At 47.8% G+C, this 22707-nt stretch overlaps 1 protein-coding gene across 4 annotated transcripts in view; it reads right to left on the reverse strand.

Annotated features, from left to right (window-relative positions):
* The window catches only part of SPTBN2 (spectrin beta, non-erythrocytic 2), a 99995-nt gene that overhangs the window by 29366 nt on the left and 47922 nt on the right, over window positions 1-22707 (reverse strand). For 2 of the 4 annotated variants that reach the window (XM_053369560.1, XM_053369561.1), the window contains 7 exons: window positions 12088-12239; window positions 5693-5866; window positions 5159-5250; window positions 4796-4876; window positions 4343-4458; window positions 2703-2815; window positions 1421-1608 (listed from right to left, as the gene is read on the reverse strand). In XM_053369560.1, the coding sequence (XP_053225535.1) occupies window positions 1421-1608; window positions 2703-2815; window positions 4343-4458; window positions 4796-4876; window positions 5159-5250; window positions 5693-5866; window positions 12088-12239 (916 nt within the window). Of the gene's footprint in view, window positions 1-1420; window positions 1609-2702; window positions 2816-4342; window positions 4459-4795; window positions 4877-5158; window positions 5251-5692; window positions 5867-12087; window positions 12240-20002; window positions 20175-22707 lie in introns of those variants that run through there. The other 2 variants (XM_053369563.1, XM_053369562.1) reach the window with 2 other exon arrangements.

Genomic DNA, 22707 nt, shown 5'->3' on the forward strand with positions numbered 1-22707 from the left:
GTAGAGAATGAGGAAATATAATCAAGCAGAGGCAGGATATTGTACCCCCCTTCCTTTGATGGCATTGCTATTTCAGGCTAGCAGTTGAAAAGGCGGCAACGCTTTTTTGAAAGATTGTTTGCTTTCCTAATTAGAAGCTAAAGGTAGTATTTCACCTGGCTAAAAATCTTTTGTTAATGTTCAATGATTTTTACTTATTCTGTTCTATGACTGCCAGCTAATCCTAACAAATTGGGCACTGTGCTGTAAATTGCAGCCCTTGCGGGATGGAAGCTTGTGCTTGTGTGTGTGTGTGTGTGTGTGTGTGTGTCTGCCTGCACTTTGGGCTCTTCTTGTGGGTGTGGCTAGTGTGGCTGCCATGATGAGCTCTTGCACTTCAATCATTAGCCACAGGAGCCTTTTGCAGCCCCAAGGGCCACCTTCCCTCCTTGGCAGGCTTCCAGGGCCCACATGCCAGTGGAAGGTGGGGCCATGGGTGGAGCAGCAGGTGCGACTCCTGCCTTTGTAGAGTTTGCAAAGCCACAGACGAGTCACAGGTTTCTACACACACACACACTCCTCCTTCCTCCATTAAGACAAGCAAGTAATATTACCCCAACTCAAGGACATATTGCACCCAGGCAAAATGCACTTGAGAAGGATGCAGGTCAGCAACCAAGAAGCAGTTTGTCAGAGAAGTTAACTCTTTATCCAAAGAAACAGCATTCAACTCAGCAACACTACCCAGCAAATCTTGCCCCTATACAGCAGTTGCCAGGACTGACAGCCCCCGCCTTCAACCCCCTCTAAGAATCCTCCTCTGCTGGATGTTTCCCAAGCAGTCTCAAACTGCATCTGGGAACCTGTAATCTCTGTTCTGCTGTATGCATCATCCTGCGTGTCCTTGGAGATGGGGGGAGGGAGGGGAGCTTGTTGCAGTCGGAGAGACAGACTCCTGGGATTATTCTGCAGCCCCTTGTTTCCTGCCCCTCCTCTACTTCAGCCTCTGAGTCTGAACTACACCTTGTCACAGGCTCTCCTTGCTCACTAAATCCCGTTGCCTCTTCAGCATCCAACAACTCCCCCTACTGGGGTTCTAGATTCAGGTAGGTAGACGTGTTGGTCTGACACAGTCAAAATATATTTAAAAATTGTCCAATGGCACCTTAGAGACCAACTAAGTTTGTTCTTGGTATAAGCTGTTGTGTGAGTGCACGCTTATACCAAGAACAAACTTAGTTGGTCTCTAAGGTGCTACTGGACAATTTTTTTATATTTTTATATATTCCCCCCACTAGGGTGTGACCTGGGAAGAGTTCTGAGAGCCTGGAGGACTACATCTGTCCCCCTGTGCCTGAGGCTCCCTACCTCTGATTTACCATGACCCCACTGAACATCTTCCTCCTTCCTCACCGCCAGGTCCACAAAGGCCAGAACTTACTTGGGGGGTTTCTCCACAGTGCGGTAGGTGTTGAAGGCCTGCAGCTGGTTCTGCACTCCACTCAGACAGTTGGCCAGCTTCCGGTCATTCAGTGTCAAGATGGTCTGCTCAATCCATTGCAGAAGGTCAGAGGCCAGCGTCTCGTACTTCTCTATCAGCTTGTCGGCCTCGATGGCATGGTCCAGGACCTGTTGCGGGAACCTGCATCACTCAGACACCCTGGGAAGGGGCTGATGGCCAAAAGACCCGCACCCCTTCCTCGAAGCATGTTGGTCTACACTTGCCTCACCTGCAATGGCTGCCTAATTTGCATCCTGGCCCAATCTGAAGTGCCGGCAGTTTTTGGTTACGTCACCTCTGGGTGCTACAAGCACCTTTAGGAAACAGTGACTAATGCTGCCTTCTCTTACCCAGCCTTTCTTGAGGGAGAATATGGGCAAGGGTGAACGTTCGAGCATGCCCAGACCTGGTGCTGTTTGGCTTTCCGATTTGTTTCATTCTTTTTAAATTTTATAATCCACTTTGGGAGTCTTTGGGCCAGAAAAGTGAGATTACATAATCCAATCTGATCTAAACCAGGCTCTCTTGCAGACCAGCTGCTCCAAACAGTCCCAAAATGGATAAAACAATCTAATCTTGCTATAACTCGGCTCGTTATAGCTCAGCTGTGGTCCAGTCCTGCCCTGGATAGATGGCAGAGCTGACTTTTGAGACAGAGCAAACCACATGGCAGGGTAGGGAAGGAGACCAGAGATGTGGGACTGTGTGTCCTTCTAGATATTGCTAGACTACACTTCCACCATCCCTGACCATTGGCTGCAGGTCCAACAACATCTGGAGGGACACAGAATAGACATTCCTGGTGTAAGATCTGGAGTTGTGCTTTTAAAAGCACCTAAAACATCCTTTTAATATTCTGCATTGTTTCCCACCCACTCACCCCACCCTGAGAACGAGTTTGGTGAAGACTGAGCTTTTTCTGCACTTAAGAATAATAGAATTTTAGAGTTGGAAGGGAACCTGAGGAGCATCTAGTTCCACCCCTTGCAAAGCAGGAATATGAAGCTGTACCGTATAGGTGTCAAACCTGCAACCTTGGGGTTATCAGCACCACACCCTAACCAACTGAGGTTGTCCCAGGCACACAGGTTGTCCCAGCAAAATATATCACCCATCTCCTCAAATGCCTGCCCTTCTTCCTGCAATCTCGGTGGCATTGGAATCCAAGTTCATTTCGGCTCCCAGCGCTCCCCAGCTCCCACCACAGCCCTCTTCATGGTACCTTCCCAATCCGTTTCCCTTCCACAGCTAAGGCTTTCATCTTGGAGAAGTAGTGGTAGTAAGTGGCCACATAGGTGATGATGGACTTCTCATCAGGCTGGTCCACGTTCACATCTAGGGAGAAGTGGAAGAATAAAGAGGAGCAAGAGAAACAGGACAAAGAACGGCTATTTTTCCTGATGATCACCGCCATCATTTTAGTTTGTTCAGTGTCACTGGAGGCCCAGGGAGCCTCGGAGGCTAGAGGTGCCTTTTACAATGGTTGGCTGGCATGGCAGCTGAGACTAATTCCTGGACCAGGAAAGCTTGATCGCAGTAGTGCAGCCACTGATAACTTCGATACTGGATTACTGCAATGTTCTCTCTGTGGGGCTTCCTCTGCGCTCTGCCTGAAAACTGCAGTTAGCGAAGAATGCTAGTGTGGACAGGCATGATATCCAGTCAGCATACAGTGGTGCCCCGCAAGACGAACGCCTTGCAAGACAAAAAACCCACTAGATGAAAGGGTTTTCCGTTTTGGAGGCGCTTCGCAAAACGAATTTCCCTATGGGCTTCCTTCGCAAGACGAAAGCCCATAGGGAAATCTCCGGGACAGCGGGGAAGCGCAGCGCGTCTTCCCCACTGTCCTCGGACCTCCTCCGAAGGCTGGCGGTGGGGCGGAGAGACCTCCTCCCGCCGCCAGGCTTCGGAAGGCTCCTCCGAAGGCTGGCGGTGGGGCGGAGAGACCTCCTCCCGCCGCCAGGCTTCGGAAGGCTCCTCCGAAGGCTGGCGGTGGGGCGGAGAGACCTTCTCCCCGTGCCAGCCTTCAGATGGCTGTCCTGAAGACTTGCGGTGGGAGGAGGGTTTTCCTTCCCACCGCCAACATTCAGAATGCTGTTCTGAATGTTGGCGATGGGGAGGAAAAACCCTCCTCCCACCGCAAGCCCCGGAAACAGAGGAGAAGCGCTGCGCGCCTTCCCCTCTGTTCCCGTACCTGTCCTGAAGGTTTGCGGTGGGGAGAAAAGCCCTTCTCCGCACCGCCAGCCTGGCGAGCGGTCTCCATAGGAACGCATTAATTGATTTTCAATGCATTCCTATGGGAAACCGTGCTTCGCAAGACGAAAAACTCGCAAGAAGAAAAAACTTGCGGAACGAATTAATTTCGTCTTGCGAGGCACCACTGTATAACACTCCAGCTCAGAAATCTGTACTCACTGCTGATTTTTTGCTGGTCCAAGCTCAAGGTGCAACTGTTAGTATATAAAGCCCTTCAGACCAGTTTACCTTGTATGCACCCACTCATTCACTTTCCTCTGCAAAACTAGCACTTCTACAAGTTCATTTTGCACTAGTAAGGAACCAATTTTAGACTGTGGCAGTTTCTACACTCTGGAACTCCCTGCCCATTGACATGTACAAGCTGACATGTGTTGTAAGCTATTTAAACTGCTGGTTTAAATTCCATTTTGACTGTTTTAAAATCTGCTTTTAATTTTCACTTTTACTGATAACTTTAAGGTAAATTCTTTTTTATTATTATTATTGAAAACCACTTAGGAGGTTTGATTTTTTCGTGTGATTTTTTAAAACAAACAAACATGTGGCCAAGCCAACAGAGACAAACAGGAACAGAGATCCAGGTGCCCTCCCTGCTGAGCTCACCTTCAGGGTCTAAAAGCTTGGTGAGGCCCAGTTCCTTTTCGGCAATGTTGAAGGCATTCTGGAGGTTGTAGTGTGCGTTGCATTTCTTCAGGGTGTCGATGTCTATCAGGTCTGGCCTGATGAGGACACCAAAGCAAGCATAAGAACATAAGAACAGCCTGCTACATCAGCGATATTTGCTCGCAGAATCACTACTTCATGACAAGGCCAGTGGCCCATCTAGTGCAGGACCCTGTTCTCACAGGGGCCCACAAGCAGGACCTGAGTGCAGCAGCACTCTCCTCACTTGTGATTCCCAGGGACTAGTATTCAGAGGCGTATTGCCTCCAACAACGGAGCTGGAACATACCCATTGTGGTTGGTAGCCACTGATAGCCTTACCCTCCCCCGAAGCATACAAGATGGAGCAAGCTGCTACAAAGCCATGACAGGCCCCAACCAACCTTCACTGACCTGTGTTTGTGGACAATTGCGTTGAAAGCCAGGCCATCCCTCCAGCTGGTGGTGAAGTTGTGGACATTCACATTTGGGTACCTGTAAACACACAGCGGGGGGCAGGGAATAGGCTTATTTATTTTGCTTTGTTTTGTATTCTTGAACCTAGCCCTCCCTTGAACATTCGAGACAGGTCACTACAACTGAAATGCATATTTCCGCTTCTGGCTTCTTGAAACATCCAAGTGTAGTAATATTAAACCTTGCTTGTGTCACATCTAGCTGAGCTGGATTTAGCCTCAGAGGCAGCCAGCTCCTAACCTCAAGCCCAAACAGGGAAGGGGAAACCCCTGGCTCACAGTCCCCCACTTATTCCCTTACCCAGCTGTTTTCATCTGACACCAAAGCAGCAAGGCATCCTTGGCGGATTTCTTCTCCTTGTTATCTTCTGTCTCCACACTGATATCCTGGATCTGCAAAAGAAGACAGAATAACAATATCTCAGTTCTCCTTTCACTATTGGAGACAGAATGCGTATACAGTGTTATCTCGGGTTACAAACACCTCAGGTTACAAACACTTCGGGTTACAGACTCCGCTAACCCGGAAGTAGTACCTCAGGTTAAGAACTTTACCTCAGGATGAGAACAGAAATTGCACACCGGCGGCGCAGCGAGAGGCCCCATTAGCTAAAGTGGTACCTCAGGTTAAGAATAGTTTCAGGTTAAGAACGGACCTCCGGAATGAATTAAGTTTGTAACCAGAGCTACCACTCTAAATATCAGATGCAGGGAATGGACAGCAGGAGAGAGGGGTCCTTCTTGAGGCTGACATTTCGGGGAGCCAGTCAAGGGGAAATCAAGGCAAGTTCCTTAAGGGGGAGGGAAAGGGGAAAAGGCATGGCTCAGGTTGTACCTGGAAGCGGAGAATGATGGTCCATATGAGGCCCAGGGTCAATCGGTGGTTGCCGTCAACAATATCGTGTGAGCCCATGTTCTCCAGGTGGACGCGCTGCTCCTTTAAGAACTGGAGGGCCTTGTCCACGTTCTCCAGGCAGTGTATGCGCATCCGGCCCTTAGTCGGCTTCGGCTAACAAAAGCAGGGTGAGAGGAGAAAGAGAGAAATAGGCCTTAATTTTAGCCAGTAACTCTGCCAGGGGATGAGTGTAGTACCCATGAGCTGGTGCAGAGTGCTTTTCCTCTGCCACCAAGCACACCTGCCGTTTCTAATCCCAAGGATGCAAGACCACACTCACACCAAACATTTAAAGCAGCACACCATCACTTTAAATAGTTGTGGCTTCCCCCACAGAATTCTGGTAGCTGTAGTTTGTTAAAGGTACAGAGAGTTGCCAGGAGGCCCCTATTCCCAGCACGGAGCTACAATTCCCTAAGTTCCCTGGAACGAGGGATTGATTGTTAAACCACTCTGGCAATTGTAGGTCTGTGAGGATGGGCTGCCAGAGAACTCAGGAGAGCTGCTGCCAGTCAGTGTGGACAATGCTGCGCTATAAAGATCACCAGTCAGACTCAGTATAAGGCAGCTTCCTATGTTCCTAAGGTCTTTCCCAGTGCTACCTAGAGATGCCAGGGATGGAGCCAAGGAGCTTTTGCATGCAGAGCAGGTGCTCAGCCAGTGGTGGTGTCGGAGGTTAGAGTGTTGGGCTATGGTTTAGGAGAGTAGGGAACAAATCCATGCTCAGCCACAGAACTCATTTGGTGACCTTGTGACAATCATTGCCTCTCATCCTCAACTAACTTTCAGGGTTGGTGTGGGGATGAAATGAGGAGAACCACACACATTGCCTTGAGCTCCCTGGAGCAAAAGGCGGAATATAAATGCAACGGATAAAATAAATAAGGCCAAGGCCACCCAGTCAGTCACAGAGACCTGTCTTTCTTTCATATTCATTAGCTCATGCCAGCTGGGATAGCTTGTGTCAAGGTTGCAGGTTTGATCCCTGTTTAGGACAGCTTTATATTCCTGCATTGCAGGGGGTTGGACTAAATCAGGGGGAGGCAAAGTAAGGCCCAAGGGCCGGATGTGGCCCAATTGCCTTCTCAATCCGGCCCGCGGACGATCTGGGAATCAGCATGTTTTTACATGAGTAGAATGTGTCCTTTTATTTAAAATGCATCTCTGGGTTACTTGTGGGGCATAGGAATTCGTTCATATTTTTTTCCAAAATATAGTCCGGCTCACCACATGGTCTGAGTGACGGTGGATCGGCCCACAGCTGAAAAAGGTTGCTGACCGCTGGACTAGATGATCCGCAGGGTCCCTTCCAACTCTACAGTTCTATGAGTCATTAGGCATCACATGTGAGATGTTTTAGATGCCAGTTTGTTTGTTTTTTTAACCTACTGCTTTATTAAAAAACAAGAAAAAACCAACCAGCTTTTAGTAGCTCACTTATTATTTGATCTGCCACTTTTATCTATTTGACTGTTTTCATTCTACTTTACTCTTTACCACATATTTTGCAATCCTGTAATGGAAGGTGGGGCAAAAAGGATACTTTAAAATACTTAGCTAGCGACTGTGTGTGCAAGAGAAGGTGCACCTCCCTTAGCCAGGATGCTGCTGGCATGTACCAACCCACTGCAGCCGCCTCCTCTTGGAAAGTCCTAATTGTTCCTTGCAACCCAGTCAGGTGCTTCCACCACCACCCCTCCCAGCATGCTCTGCCGCCTGCTTCTGAGTATACCTGGCGCGAAGACACCAGGGTTGCACCTGCCAGGGAGCCGGTTGGACTGGCACCGGAGCTGCCTTCCTACACGACATTCCCAGACAAGAGTTGCCCGAGGAGTCGCTGAGGTTCAAAACCCCTGAAGGAGGGGCAGAGAAAGTGCCCTACCTATGAGAAGAATGTCCTCTCCTTTAAAAAAAAAAACCTCCTGCCCTTAAACAGGCTGTTGCTTGGGCGGGTGGAGTTTGAGGGGAGAAAATGACAGCGCAGGCCTTGAGGATGGGAAGAGGAGCGGAGGTTGGGACATGAAAGGGAGGTTCTTAAGTCACCCACTGATGCCATTTAAGAACTTTGCTTTTTATCTCGCGCCCCTTCTATTTCTCCCTTCCCCAAGGGTCATTTGTGGATGTAATGCACTGCTGATTTCTTTCTGATTAGATCAGGATTATGCCTTTCATGGACTAAAATGCATTCATTGGTCTTCTACTGATGTTGAAATCTTTCCAAACACGATTGGTGCCAAGGGATGGGGAACCCACTGGGCCCTACGGAGGTTACTTACTGGACTACAACTCCCTGACCACTGGCCAAAGTGCTGACAGCTGGGGCTGATGGGAATTGGGAGTCCCAACACCTTCTCATCTCTCCTGTAGCCTCTCAGGTACCGTTAGGTCACCGTCCTCTCGCCCGCTGCAGCAAACTAAGCATTTCACTTTCAGGATACTCAGTGCCACCACTATCCATTCAGAGTGGTGTAGTGGTTAGAGCACCGGACTAGGACCTGGGAGAGACCAAGGTTCAAATTCCTACTCAGCCATGAAGCTCATTGGCTGACCTTGGGCCAGTCACAGTCTCTTAGCCTAAGCCAGCTCACAGGGTTGTTGTGAGGATAAAATGGGAAGGAAGAGAACCATGTACACCACCATGAGCTCCTTGGAGGGTCCAGTGCTGGCAGCAGACTCCCCAAGTCCTTTCTAGCCATACCTGGAGATTCACGGAACTGAACCAGGGCCTATTTGCTTAGAAAGCAGTTGCTCTACCACTGAGCTGTGGCCCTTCAAAACCTTGGTTAAACCTGCTCAGTTCCCATAATCCCTCAGATCTCCAGCATCTTCTAGCATGCTTCAGTGTCTCTCTGCTAATACTACCCAGGGAATTCAGCAGCCATAACAGAAGCACCTGCCAAGCTGCCAAGCAGAGACAGTCTAGCTGCCAGGCTGCTTGGAAACCGGAAAAACTGCCTCGCTTAGGCTGCGAACAGGCTGTTTTCCTTTTGGCTGCAAGGGAGGCAAAGCGTGGAATTCTGGGAACAGGTGCTTGGCTCTCTATTCAGGGGTGGGTGGGGGCTGAGGTTGGCCTAGCCTGGAGAGGTTTAAGGAGACGTGGCAGAAACATGGGAACCAGTCATCACTAGGCTTTGTCCCAACAGTTTGGCAAGATTTGTTCCCATACAGCAAGCCATTCAAAGGATCCCCTATTAATTCAACAAAATAATACATTTCTCTGAGACGGTGCAGCACAAATAATTTGCCACACCTGTGGGCATGCACAGTCACAACCACTGGGTGATGTCATTGTAGTTCACCACTTTGTGTGTGCGCATTGTAGACACATGGTTTAAGGTCTTCGTCAGTAATGGGTGTCTTGAGCAAAGCATTTCCATGAGTCGGCATTTAGGAAATGAAAGTTTTTGGGGGCTATGAATCTGTATAATACACCTGAACTGAGTTTTCCAATAATTAACTGTATTTGAGGAAACGCCAAGGCATTCTGCAAAATTATTTATCCAGTTGACCACAAACTTGACATAAGCCAACAGTGTGACGCGGCAGCTAAAGAAGCCAATGCAATTCTGGGCTGCATCAATAGGAGTATAGCATCTAGATCAAGGGAAGTAATAGTGCCACTGTATTCTGCTCTGGTCAGACCTCACCTGGAGTACTGTGTCCAGTTCTGGGCACCACAGTTCAAGAAGGACACTGACAAACTGGAACGTGTCCAGAGGAGGGCAACCAAAATGGTCAAAGGCCTGGAAACGATGCCTTATGAGGAACGGCTAAGGGAGCTGGGCATGTTTAGCCTGGAGAAGAGGAGGTTAAGGGGTGATATGATAGCCATGTTCAAATATATAAAAGGATGTCACATAGAGGAGGGAGAAAGGTTGTTTTCTGCTGCTCCAGAGAAGCGGACACGGAGCAATGGATCCAAACTACAAGAAAGAAGATTCCACCTAAACATTAGGAAGAACTTCCTGACAGTAAGAGCTGTTCGACAGTGGAAATTGCTGCCAAGGAGTGTGGTGGAGTCTCCTTCTTTGGAGGTCTTTAAGCAGAGGCTTGACAACCATATGTCAGGAGTGCTCTGATGGTGTTTCCTGCTTGGCAGGGGGTTGGACTCGATGGCCCTTGTGGTCTCTTCCAACTCTATGATTCTATGATTCAGTTTGTTTGATGCATACCAGCACAGCTGGAGGCTGCTATATTCATTTCTATTAAAGCATAAATCTTCTCTCAGCTAGATTTGTACACACAAACACAAAATTACAGTTGAGGCCTCAGAATAGGAGGAGCCTCTAAGTACAGTGGTACCTCGCAAGACGAAATTAATTCGTTTCGCGAGTTTTTTCTTCTTGCGAGTTTTTTGTCTTGCGAAGCACGGTTTCCCATAGGAATGCATTGAAAATCAATCAATGCGTTCCTATGGAAACCGCCTTCAGACCAGGTCCGGGGACAGTCTGTCCCCCAACCTCTTCTGAAGGCTGGGGGGGGGGGACAAGGGCTTTTCTTCCCACCGCCAGCCTTCAGAAGGCTGTTCTGAAGGCTGGCGGTGGGAAGAAAAGCCCTTCTCCCCACCTCCCGCCCCGCAAGCTCCGGGGACAGGAGGGCTTTGCTGCTGCCCGCCAGCATTTTAAGATCGCCCCGGGACAGCGGAGAAGTCTCCTCTGTCCCGGGGCGCTGTTAAAATGCTGGCGGTCAGGAGCAAAGCCGTTCGCCCCCCGCCGGCCATCAGAAGAGGTCCTGGACTCTTTGCTCCCCCCGCCTGCCTTCAAAAGCAGTCCGGGATAGCGGAGAAACGTGCTGCGCTTCTCCGCTATCCTGGGAAGGCAGGCGGGGGAGAGCAAAGACTTTTGCCCCCCGCCGGCCTTCAGAAGAGGTCCAGGACCTCTTCTTGCGAAGCAAGCCCATAGGGAAATTCGTCTGGCGAAGCACCTCGAAAAACGGAAAACTCTTTCTTCTTGCGAGTTTTCCGTCTTGCGAGGCATTCGTCTTGCGAGGTACCACTGTACAAAATGATGACCCCATGTCAAGTTTTACACAATTAAAAAAATAATGGGGAAAACAGACTCAAAAACAGACGTTCTCATACTGGTAGGAATAATAATGGTGACAATGATTTTTCATATTGTGTTGATGAATCGGTGCAGAAATAACTAATTTATATCAAAATTCCATTAGGCTGGGTGCCCATAAGATGTCAGACAGCATCAGTAGCAAGTGAGGTGTATTTTAGGAAAAGTACAGACCACACTAGCCTTCTTGCAAGATAAACATTTTAGTTAGGCCACATTCACACTATACCTTTAAAGCATTGCGATACCACTTTAAACAGCCATGGCTTCTGGGAGTTAGTTTGTTAAGGGTGCTGAGAGTTGTTAAGAAAAACCCTATTCCATCCCCTCCCATCCTTCCACAGTGGGGACATAAGTTTCCGGACAGGATTTGCTCAAGGTGAGAGTTTGCCAAACGTGCCTTCTTCTTAGCATGTTTCTCCCTTTTGTCTTGAGCATCTTCAAAGCCCATGAAACCTTTGGTAAAGGCTATTCTCCAACTGGAGCGCTCGCAGGCCTGTGTTTCCCAATTGTCAGTGTTTATACTACATTTTTTTCAGATTTGCCTTGAGGGAGTCTTTAAACCTCTTTTGTTGACCACCAAGCATTACTTTCCATTTTTAAGTTCGGAATAGAGTTGTTGCTTTGGAAGATGAAAATCAGGCATCCAAACAACATGATAATACCAGCAAAATGGCTGCTGTGAGAATGAGGAGCATCAACACTTTGCATTCTTACTGCCAACTGACACAAAAAATCACTGTCAGTAAAAGACAGGCAATCCCCTGGGGAGATGACACATTTTCGAGCCTATTGTTCTAACTTAAAACGTGCTTGAAAAAGTGTTGATATTCTCCTGGTTAAGTCATTAAATTTCATGAATGTTTCATGAAGAAGCCTTTCCTTAAAATAAAATAAAAGACCAACCCTAATTCTATTTTTTAACCAATACTGAATTTATTGCCTATCACCTTTCCTAGGAGGAAGCCAGCAAATAGATGAGTGGATAGAAAGTTTAGGAAACGAAGGGGAGGAACAGATGTAAAGTATTGGATTTGGCATGTTACTACTTTGTACTACTGCTTAATTTTTGTTCTTTGAAAATATATCAATAAGCCCTTGAGAAGCACAATCTTTAAAAAGAACCCTGCCAAATAATTTTTTTTTAATGAATACATTGACACTTAATTTTTCTTACTGCAAATTTGAGGTTTTGGTGCACTGTGTTGCTCCAGTTCTAGGAAGCTGGCCCCCAGCCCCCAGCCCCATGATGCTACTGCTCTGACCACTCACCAATTGCTCCCCTGAGAGCACCTCCAGCAGGCGCAGCAACATCCGCCCATCTCGCAAGTCGCTGTACAAATCACTGATCCGGCACGTGACCCGAGCCAGGTGAGAGTTGACCCATTTGGTGAAGGTTTTCTTCTGCACGGCCTCTCGCTCATCTGCAAGATAAAGCATGTGATGCTCAGAGTAGGAGAGACTTCACTGCAGCCTTCATGAGAACCAGCTGTCTCAGGGCTCCACACAACAGGCTGCTTCCAGAGTCTTCCTTCTCTACAATACAAACCCCTTCCCAGTAAGGAAGCTCATTACTTCTGTGGCCCGCTCAAAATCTGCCTTTTGCCTGCAAGCCCCTAGCAGCCATTGGCTGAGCTGCTTCTGATGTCACAGAACGTCTGCAAAACATTCCATCGGCCCAAGAGGAAACTCACAGCAGCAGAATATTGAAAAATGGAACCAAGAGAGCATCTTGAATGGAAGAACCAACAACCTGGGATACATGGTGGAGGATCAGTGGAATGCATGCTGCTATTTTAAATGACAATGTTGGGCTGAAACTCCCCACAGATGTACCTAATTCTATTTGCAGGAGGGGACTGTAGACTTTACATGCTGAAGGTCCCCGTTTCAATCCCTGACACCTCCAGTTAAAACAGTTGGGTTGGAGGTTTCTCAGCCTGAGACCTTGGACAGATACTGCCGGTCAGAGTAGACAATACTGGTAAAAAAAGTCAGATCTAGCAAGTGGCAGTTTCCTGTGTGCTCTGTTGGCTAATATCAGGGATGCAGACCTTGTGGCCCTTCAGATGAAGTAAACCATGGAATTCAATGCAGCTTGACTCAGATAATGTGTAATCAGAAAGACCAATAAATCCCTTAATCCCCAAGCTCTGTAAGTGGTGCACGTAACTATTGATCAAAACAAAGCTGAAATGTGCAAAACAGTTTTTTTAAAAAACAAGCATACATGAAATGAGTATCAATAAAAACACGAATAAAATCAGTAAAGCTTTTAAGAACAAATATACATAATGAAACTATATGTCTGGGTAGGCCTGCTAGAATTAAAAAAAAAAAAGTATGACAGCAATGGGGAACCTGTAGCCCTCCAGATGTTGAACTACAACTCCAATCAGCCCCTACCGACACAGGGTAATGGGAGCTATAGTACAGCAACATTTGGAGGACTGCAGGTTCCCTACCCTTGGGTTAAGTTTACCTGATTGAAGCTTTTGACATCATTTTGCACTATGCAAGGAAGAAGATCAATCCATCAACTTGTATTTATTTCTGTTTGTGTATAGGCTGCCTTTGATGGTCAAATCCTAGTAGCATGCACATCAAGCTGTGTCCTCCATTTTTAAAAAGGAGATTCCCTGCTCACTGTTGACCTCCCTTGGGCCCTGTTTGCATTGAACTGCTTGTGGTGTCATAGCAGTTTCTCTAGAGCAAGCTCCCAGGCCATGTGTGGTTCACATTTAAATAAAAGTGGGCAGGGGCCAATCAAATGTTCCCTTTCCTCCCACTTATTGACATCCCTGGGGATATGGGCATTTCAGAAAGAACCACACACTTGAGTCCACTCATTTGGTCCCTGTATTTGGATACTTACAGCAGTGACAGAATATCTGCTTTGCATCCAACCTGTGGCTAAGGATTGGGCCCCGGGGGGGTATACAAATGGAAAGCAGTGGTGGCGGGAAGGAGGAGAGGGCCCACTAAAGGAGCCCTTCAAGCCACCCCACCCCCCAATAAACCTGGAGCTGGCACTGGCAATTTCCATACTGTTTGCAGACTATCTGAACAAGGACTTATGTGATCCAGAACAAGAGATAAAAGTCCTGCAAGGATTTATTCTGCTGAACCAACCACATGTGACCATCGCTGTGTATATTTTAAAAATGCCCTGTATCTGCATGATAGCACAGAATGAACCTACATTATGGAAAGTTTTCTGTAGATAGAAAATGGGGTGTGGTGGGGGTGGGGTGGCCTGTCTCGTCAAGGAGAGAACCTGCCTTCTCCAGAGCAGGGATGGGGAACCTGGTACTTCTCGACCATTGTTGGGCTATAATTCCCATCAGCCTCATCCAGCATGGTCAACAGACAGGGATGATGGGAGCTGTAGTCCAGCAACAACTTGGGGGACACGAGGTTATCCATCCCAGCTCTGGAGGAAAGCCCCAACGTTGTAGAAAGCAGGTGATAAAAATACAAGAGCCAAGCTATCAATAACGCACAACTCGTAAGAACAAGCTCTTACATGGATTTAAAAGCTTAATTTCATTCTCTGAATTAAAAATAATCACTTTTTTGGGGGGGGAAACATGGCATTGAGGACATATTTTTTAAAGAAAAGGAATGACACACAAACATGCACACAATGAGAATTTAAGAAAAGGTTTTGAACTGCAATTCTATGCACATTATCTGGATGCAAGTTGTGATGGAAATAGAGCTTACATCTGAGTAGGCATTTATAAGATTGCACTATGAAAAACAAAGTAGAACCGCAGGCTTTTCGATTGGTTAAACCAGCAGGTTAGCTATAAAAGCTTTTCTTGATTAATGGAGGGGGCAGTTTAATTGCTACATGAATTTTAATCTGTGTGTCTGGAGAAGGGTACACTTTTTGAAGCTATTTTGGTTCTGGTACATCACAAGCCAAAGGAAAAAAGGGGGGGTTAATTGCGGTTATTTCCTTCTAGCAAAAGCCATGTACAGTGCTGCCTCGCAAGACGAAATCTGAGTCTTTTCGTCTTACGATGTTTCTCGTCTTGCGAAGCACGGTCCATCGCAACTGCACCTCTTCAAGCGGCTTTAAGAAAAAAGCGAACAAACTTGCAAGACGTTTTCGTCTTGCGAAGCAAGCCCATAGGGAAAATCGTCTTGCGAAGCAACGCAAAAACCGAAAACCCCTTTCGTCTTGCGCGTTTTTCGTCTTGCGAGGCATTCATCTTGCGAGGCACCACTGTACACATTTCTGTTGATTGTGAACTCACAGCATTTCCAGTGCTGGGTTTTTAATCTGGGTTCACATGATGTTATCCAAAATGCATATGTATCTTGTACAGAACTATAAGATATTACTGTTTGAGGAGATGTTTCTAAAACCAGCTTCACACACAGTCTGTAAACTGTTCTGTCTCTAGCCAATGTGTGAACACCTTTGCAGAAGGTAAATACATCCTCACTCCCTGATGTGTACACAAACAGAAAAGGAATTGAGGCCAGTCTGAGCTGATGTGAACAGCTGGGGAAGGAAGAAGTATGAAGTGGGGGGGGGGAATGTGTGTCTCTCACACACAACTTCTTCACTGTGCTTTATGGCAGTAATGTGAACATATTCATAGTGTGGCCATTTAGTTTGATAAACCAAGTAACTTCTTGCACAGTTCCTTCAATATCTCCATAAGGAATCTGTTGATGATTTTGTAATACACAGGTTTACTTTATCTGCCTTTTAAGCAATTCATTGATTATCAGATCAACTAGAAAAACAAGTTAATTGGTTGGCAGCCCACGTTGCTAACATCTCTTGGCCTGCAATCTTAGCATTCCCAGTAATCGTTAACTAACTTATCTGGAAGGGCTTTGGTGCTAACTTTTAGGAGCCACTAAAGGATATATTCTGCAAGTCTTTATACACCAGACAACCCCCTCCCCAATCCTCTTACTCCCCACCCCCTACTTCTTTTGAGCAAGCTAGGCCTCGTTCTGCTGTTCTACTTTGTTTTGCTGTTCAGAACTGGTTCAAATCTTGCTCCTTGCCTTAAGCTAAGAAGGGAACCTTAGGTAATATACTCTTTCTCAGCCTCTTCTCTCCCCAACCCTCAATAATATCAATTTACTTTGCTGAAGCCCTACAGATATTTTGGGCTAAACCTCCCATCATGTTTGCCCTGCTACCAAAAAACACAAGCAGCTCCTGCCTGTTTCTACTCCACCCAGTGTGTGTGCGCGCACACACACACACACACAAAAGATTAGTAGAAGTTCACAAGCAATTATACTAGTACACAGGAGAGAGATAGTTAGGAAGAGAAATTAAGTGGTAGCCCGGACACCTGGGTCCTCTATAGTATTCTGATTTTTCACAATAATAATACCAACTAAATGTACTGCCAGTGTTTTGTCAGAAGGTCCCATGGCAGGTTACAGTGATTTAAAGTTTAAGAATAAAAACAGTTAAAGCAAATAGCATTCACGTGAATGGGAGAAGAAGGGCCTCTGAAAAACACACATCTTGGGTGTCAAACGGCAGGGTAAAGAGATGTCTTCTGCATTTGTTGAAAGCTGCATAGGGGATAAGCCAGAGATACCTCTGCAGGGAGAGTTCCAAAACTTAGGGGCTACCACAGAGAAGGCCCTGTCCCGGGCCATGCCCTAATCCAGGCACCCCCAAACTCGGCCCGCCAGCTGTTTTGGGACTACAGTTCCCATCATCCCTGACTGCTGATCCCGTTAGCTAGGGATGCTGGGAGTTGTAGTCCCAAAACAGCTGGTGGGTCGAGTTTGGGGATGCCTGGCCTAAACTTATGTGGGAAAAGGAACTACCAAGAGGGTCCCCTCTGTTGATCTTGACACCTGGGAGGGTGTGTAAGGAGAGGTGCTCTTTCAGGTATTTGGGGCCTAAGTCATTTAGGGCTTTAAACACTAATGTGAGCACCTTGAAGTAGCAGCTGATGCAGACCTGTAAAGCTCAAGTCCAAGAGGGCTGTAGCAACTAGAAAAGGAGGTGCATTTTTAACCCTATAAAAGGGAGAAAGAGCTTTTGCTTCTGCCTGCACATCACCTTTCTGGACCCTAACCTTGGGCTGAGAGACGCCACCTGTCCTGCCTCCAGCTCCTCTTGCCCGTCCACCTTGTTTGCATGCAATGCAAAGCAACCCCAGCAAGTGTTTGGCTCCAGGGTAAGAAAAGTGAAGCCGAAAGGAAAGGACACAGGCAGGCCTCAGTCACTCCACCCCTCCTTGGCTTATCCTTTATTTTAGAGGGTAATTTATTTATTACATTTACATCTCTCCTTTGGCTAAAGAGCACAGGGTGGCACACACAGCTCTCCTTCTCCCCACTGTATACTCACAACAACTCTGTGAGGTCGGTTAGACTGAGTGATAGTGAGTTTCATGGCTGAGGATCTCAGTCCTACACTCTAACCACTGTACCAAACTGCTACTGGTACATTCTCTCCAGCGCTCTTCTCTCACATCCTGCAGGGCCAAAACCTCCTGGCCACTGCAGAAGGAAGTACCCTGAGTCCTGGCTCAAATTAGGGCCACACTAGCCTTTGCCAACCAGGTGCACTTTTGGCCAAGATGCATCTAGGCCAAAAAGTCCTATCAATCCCATTCAGCACAGGATGATGGGAGTTGTAGTCCCATGGCCTGCACAGTCGTCCTGCGTTTGGGGTTTGTTGCTGTTGTGGGCATGTGTGGTTGGGTTGTTTTTAACGATCTTCTCTGCAGCTGGCATTTGCCCTGCAGCCCAGGCAGGTGCTGCTCCAGTGCTTCGACCCAACAGACATTATGCATGCATGCACGGTGCATGCAGAGGCAATGGAGGGCTCAGCCTGCCCTTCTGCCTGAGTCACCGGGACGTGTCAGAGCAGGGCTTGTTTGCTAACCCTGAGCCGAACAGCATTTCAAGAAGCCTCAGCTGTCTGCAAGCTGCTGCATACTCCCCCAATCACCCCCTCACCCTAGAGACTGATAAAGTACCCCCTCCAGCTGTTAAGACAGAAGTATATTCTGTGATCTAAGCATCCTGGACAACAATCCTTGTCTCTCCCCAGTGCAAAAGGTGGGGAGCGGATGTAGGAACATTCCTTACAGAAGTCAGATCACTGGTCCATCTGGCTCTGTGATTTCTACACTGACTAGGAGTAGCAGTCAAGAATGAGAGCCAGTGAGATGTGTGGGTTAGAGCACTGGGAGACCAGGGTCACATTCCCACTCGGCCAGGAAGCTCACTGGGTGACCTTGGGGCAGTCACTTGCTCCCAGCCTACTGCACAGGATTGTTGTGGGGATTGACTGAGGAGGGGAGAAAACCACACATGCCACCTTGAGCTCCTTGGACAAAAAGGAGGGGATATAAGTGCAACAAATAAATAAATTCCAGGCTGTGATCTCCCTCCGCCTAACCTGCAGGCAAAGCTATGACCTTTCCCCAAAACGAAACAAATGCAAGACTCCAGTCATCAAAGTTCAGGAAAATGGCCAATTTAAACAGGAACATTAGAAGCTGCCTTTTAATGAGTCAGACCAGTAGTTCATCTAGTTTTGTATTTGACAGCAACTCCCCAGGATCGCAGGCAGGGAGCCTCTCCCAGCCCTACTTGAAGATGCTGGGGACTGAACCAGAGACCTTCGGCAGCCCCTTAATCTAAAACATCTTCCCACCAGCAATTCAGTTACTAGATGCTACAGCAATCCTTGACACCAGTTCTGTCCCCCATTTCCAATCAGGCAACACTATTTCAGGCTCTAATAAAACTAGCCATATACCGTCAGGGACTTGTACACCAGGTCATCCTCCAGCATGATATAAGCCACCACTTCAATATGGCCCATATTAGACACTGAAAACGGCAACATTCAGAAACCAGTGGGAGACAACTTCCCTCTCCCAGGATACTCTGCTGATGACCTCAGTCAGCCACCAGGCTTCAGCATAAAAGACTTCCAAAGGGAGGCTGCCAGGGGAAAGTGCTGAATGAGAATTGATCAGCAAATCTGATTCTATTCAATTTGGGCTTAATCAGAACTCCGGTTTTCTTTCCTACCGCAGGTGTTGAATTAGCACAGTATATAGCTGGTAACGTGGTATTACTGTCAGTAACCGCTGCTGCAAAAAGGACCCTTAAGTTTGTCTAATTTTGCGACAAAGTTCACAAGAGCACATCTTTGTACTCTGCGATAACGAAGCAGTGAGTGAAAATAACACTGACCTGTTTTGCTCACATAGAATGAAGGAGGGTGGATAACATTTCAGGGGAATCCAACACCAAAAAGAGTTTGGGCCCAGATCATGCGGTGGTAGTGGATGCTGCCTCAGAAATTTGGGGGTGAAATCTTGGCAAGGTAAATAGGCTGGGGGTGACGGGGGGGGGACTGCACAATGTGGGACAACAGCCCTACCCAGTGGGCAATAACTTTTTCAGTTATGTGGACTACTCTCCCCAGAGACACACAGCTGGCACTTACTTTGCCTACTTTTTTGGTATCGAAAGGAGGTCATTTTATGGCTCCCCCAAGGAGGATTTGTTTTACTTTTTTATTGCTGTTTTTACTGCAGTTTCACTATTTGGAGATTTTTTAAAATTACAGTTTAATGTAATGTAAGTTTTTGAATTATTCTGTTTTTTTATTATGGGTAGTCGACTTAGAACTTTTGACTGAAAGTCAGGGTGCAAACCTTTTAAAAATAAGTAAATGAAAGAAATTGTGACTCTGTGTGTTGAGGGGGAGGGAGAGTTGGGGTCAAGGTGAGCATTCCTAGAACAGTACTTCCCACCAAAGAGGGGCAGGGTGTAAAACAGAACAGTCCTTGGAGTCACAGAGGCTGTGTCTGTCGGTGTGTATTGTGGACGACTGCCTGTCAAGGCTCCTCTCCCTCTTGACAAGGTCTCCTGCCCTCAGCTTCCAGGAAAATGGGGAAGAAGGGTAGTTTTGGCAGGGGGCAGCTGGGCACAGCCCCAAAGAATCTCAACCACGTCGCTGTGTTTGCCCCAAGCAAATCCAGCGTGCGTTCAGCTAATTCCTGGCATCACTGTGCGGATTAGGGTCCCTGCCGCCACCGCTTAAGTCAGGCCAGAGAGATCTTGCAGGTTGGGGTGGTGGGGGGAAGACTCCTGGCTGAGAGCTTGCCCCCCCAAATCTCTACTGATCACCCCCCTCCCCGCAATTCTCCAGAGTGCCTACCTTGAAGCTGCTTGAACCTGCCCTCCAACACGTTGGCATACTGGACTGCGTTGATAAATGCGGCCGGGGAGAGCTCAGGAGGGGGAGAAGGACCCTGGATCACCTCCAGCAGTTCTGGATCAGGTTCATACATCCTTGTGGCTGGGGTACCTCCACTTGGACCACCACGGCAGCCCCCTGCCCACCCACCCACCCCGGAAAAAAACCAACCGCAGTTGGGCCCAGGTAGCAGGAAGGGAAGCTCCAGCACCTTGGTGTGAGTTGAGCGTTTCAAGAGAGTTTTGCTGCCCCCTTCCAGGCGAGGGCGGCAACCCTGGGAAATTTACATAAAAACAGGTTGGGTTGCTCTGAATGGTGTGTGTGTGTGTGTGTGTGTGTGTGTGTGTGTGTGTGTAGAGTACACTCACTGAGCCCAGGCAGACATGGAAAGGGGAGGGGAACGGGTTGGGCAGTCTGCCCACACACACACAATTCGATAGTCTGAAAAACTAGCAAATCTCAGCATTGGGGGTTAGCCAAAGCTCTTATTGAATAGGGCTCAGGGCTCTACCCTCAGCTCCAGACCAGGATGGGTGAAAGGGGACTGGGGCTCAGGACTACTGGATCCTTTCTCTCTTCCCCCTCCTCACCCTTCTAAGAGGGGACTAATGATTCTGGAGCTTGCCGAGGTAAGTTTATAAAAACTAAAGCTGACTCCGAACCATGCCCATTCATGTCAATGGGTCTACTAAGAGTGTGAATAACATTGGGAACAATGTTGGGGGGCTGAGGTCTCTTCTTCTCTTATTTGACTTATCCTTGACCTCCAGCCTCAGGTGTGCAGTTTCTTTTTCTTTTTAAGATATCACTACGACATATACATCCCTCTTTTCCTCCAAGGACCTCACCCTACCCCAAACATTTTATCCTCGCAACAATCCTGTGAGGTAGGTTAGGCTGAGGGACAGGAAGTAGTGACGCAAAGTTACCCTGTGAGTATGTTGGCTGAGTGGGGGGGGGATTTGAACCCTAGGCCCCCCAGGTCCTAGTCTGACATCTCTAACCACTACATCACACCGGCTCTCACGCAGTACTTTGTAAAAGAGCATAATCTCTAGTCCTGTCTTTGTCTCCTGTATTCTCCTGTTCTTGGGAGAGCTGGGTTTAAAGACGCCTAGAGCTATCCCATGGCCTTAGAGAAGCCCCTCTCCCCCTCTTTGCCTGTTCCTCTTCCCAATCTGTAAAATGGGGAGGGTTAGCTGGCCACCATAGTTTAGTCCCTAAAACTGTTTTATCTGCAGAACCCACAGGTGAAACAACAACAATGCAAAACCTTTTGAACATGTGCAAAGTACCTTCTTCTAAGACGTGAGGTAGGATTTGTGGATCTGGGACTGTGGGTTTCTGGCCTTAATAGCAAGTAGCAGGTGATCTTGTGGGCACACAAGCGGGGGAAGATAGCAAGAAGGGTAGGGAAGGAACAGGACAGCTGGTTTCCTAGCTATTCCAAAAGGGGGGGCGGGGTGCTGGACAGGGACAGATGAGCTCAGCCAGCCGCCAGGGTCAAACAATGAAGGATTTGCATCCCATTGTCTGTTTTGTGTGGCTGTCAGGCTGGGCCATGAATCCTCCAGGCCTGCCAGTACCCTTGTGGGGCCAGCAAAGTGACTCTTTGGCCCTATACCTGCCTCCCTGTTTCCCCCTCAGAAAGCTGTTTCTCCCAGTCATCCAAACAGGAACAAGCTGAAAAGGTCTAGTGTGGATTCACAGTTTTGTTGTGTAAGCTTCTGGAGTTACACAGGACTCTTCTTCAGGTCAGATGTGGAATTTCGACAGTTAGAAGGCATGGCCATCCGCTGAGCTTCACCTGTCATTAGTTGGGGCCTTATTCATCTGAACCAACCCTGCACTCCAGAATGGGCTTTTCAAATGCAAGACCCAGCTTTTGGGCCCTTCACATAATCACCAAGAAGAGAACATCTCTGAACAAATGCAGACTGTCTACTCTCCACACCCAGCAAGCACAGGAAGCTTTTACAGGGACTTAGGAGGACAGACACTCCAGGCCAGGCTACTGAGAGCAATGGGTGGTTGAAGCCTGCCAGTCCCATCCCCCCACCCCCTTGATTAGGTTCTCCACAACAACCCTGGTTCATCTGTTTTATGTTTTCTTGCATGATAGTTCCCCACCACTACTTTGAGCATCTCTGCTTGCAAAAGAGCTCTGTGGAACTCAAAGCAGTTAGAACGGCAGGCCACATTCACACTGTACATTTTAAGTGCTATGAGCCACAATTCCCAGAATCCCCTGTGAAGAGCCATTGTTGGTGAAACCACTCAGAACTTTGTAGCTCTGTGAGGGGAATAGAGATCACCTCACAACTCTCAGCACCCTTAACCCCAGAATCCTTTGTGGGGGCCCCGAAAGCCATAACAGTTTATGAAAGGGAATCATAGTGCTTTAAGTGTACAGTGTGCATGTAGTCCAGGGTTTCAATCTCTGCTCAGCCACCAGGTGACCTTGAGCCGGTCACTGCCTCTCAGCCTAACCTACCTCACCGGGTGGTTCTGAGGGAAAATGGGGGAGGGGCGGCAGCCATGTAAACCACCTTGAGCTCTTTGGAGGGGAAAGTGAGATACGGATGTAGTTAAACGATTAAGAACAAAAACAACAATAAATTCCTCCTCCGGCAACCCAAAGCAATTTGACAGAGAAACAGCTGCCT

Source organism: Podarcis raffonei, chromosome 16, assembly GCF_027172205.1.
Source record: "Podarcis raffonei isolate rPodRaf1 chromosome 16, rPodRaf1.pri, whole genome shotgun sequence".
NCBI lineage: Eukaryota > Metazoa > Chordata > Lepidosauria > Squamata > Lacertidae > Podarcis > Podarcis raffonei.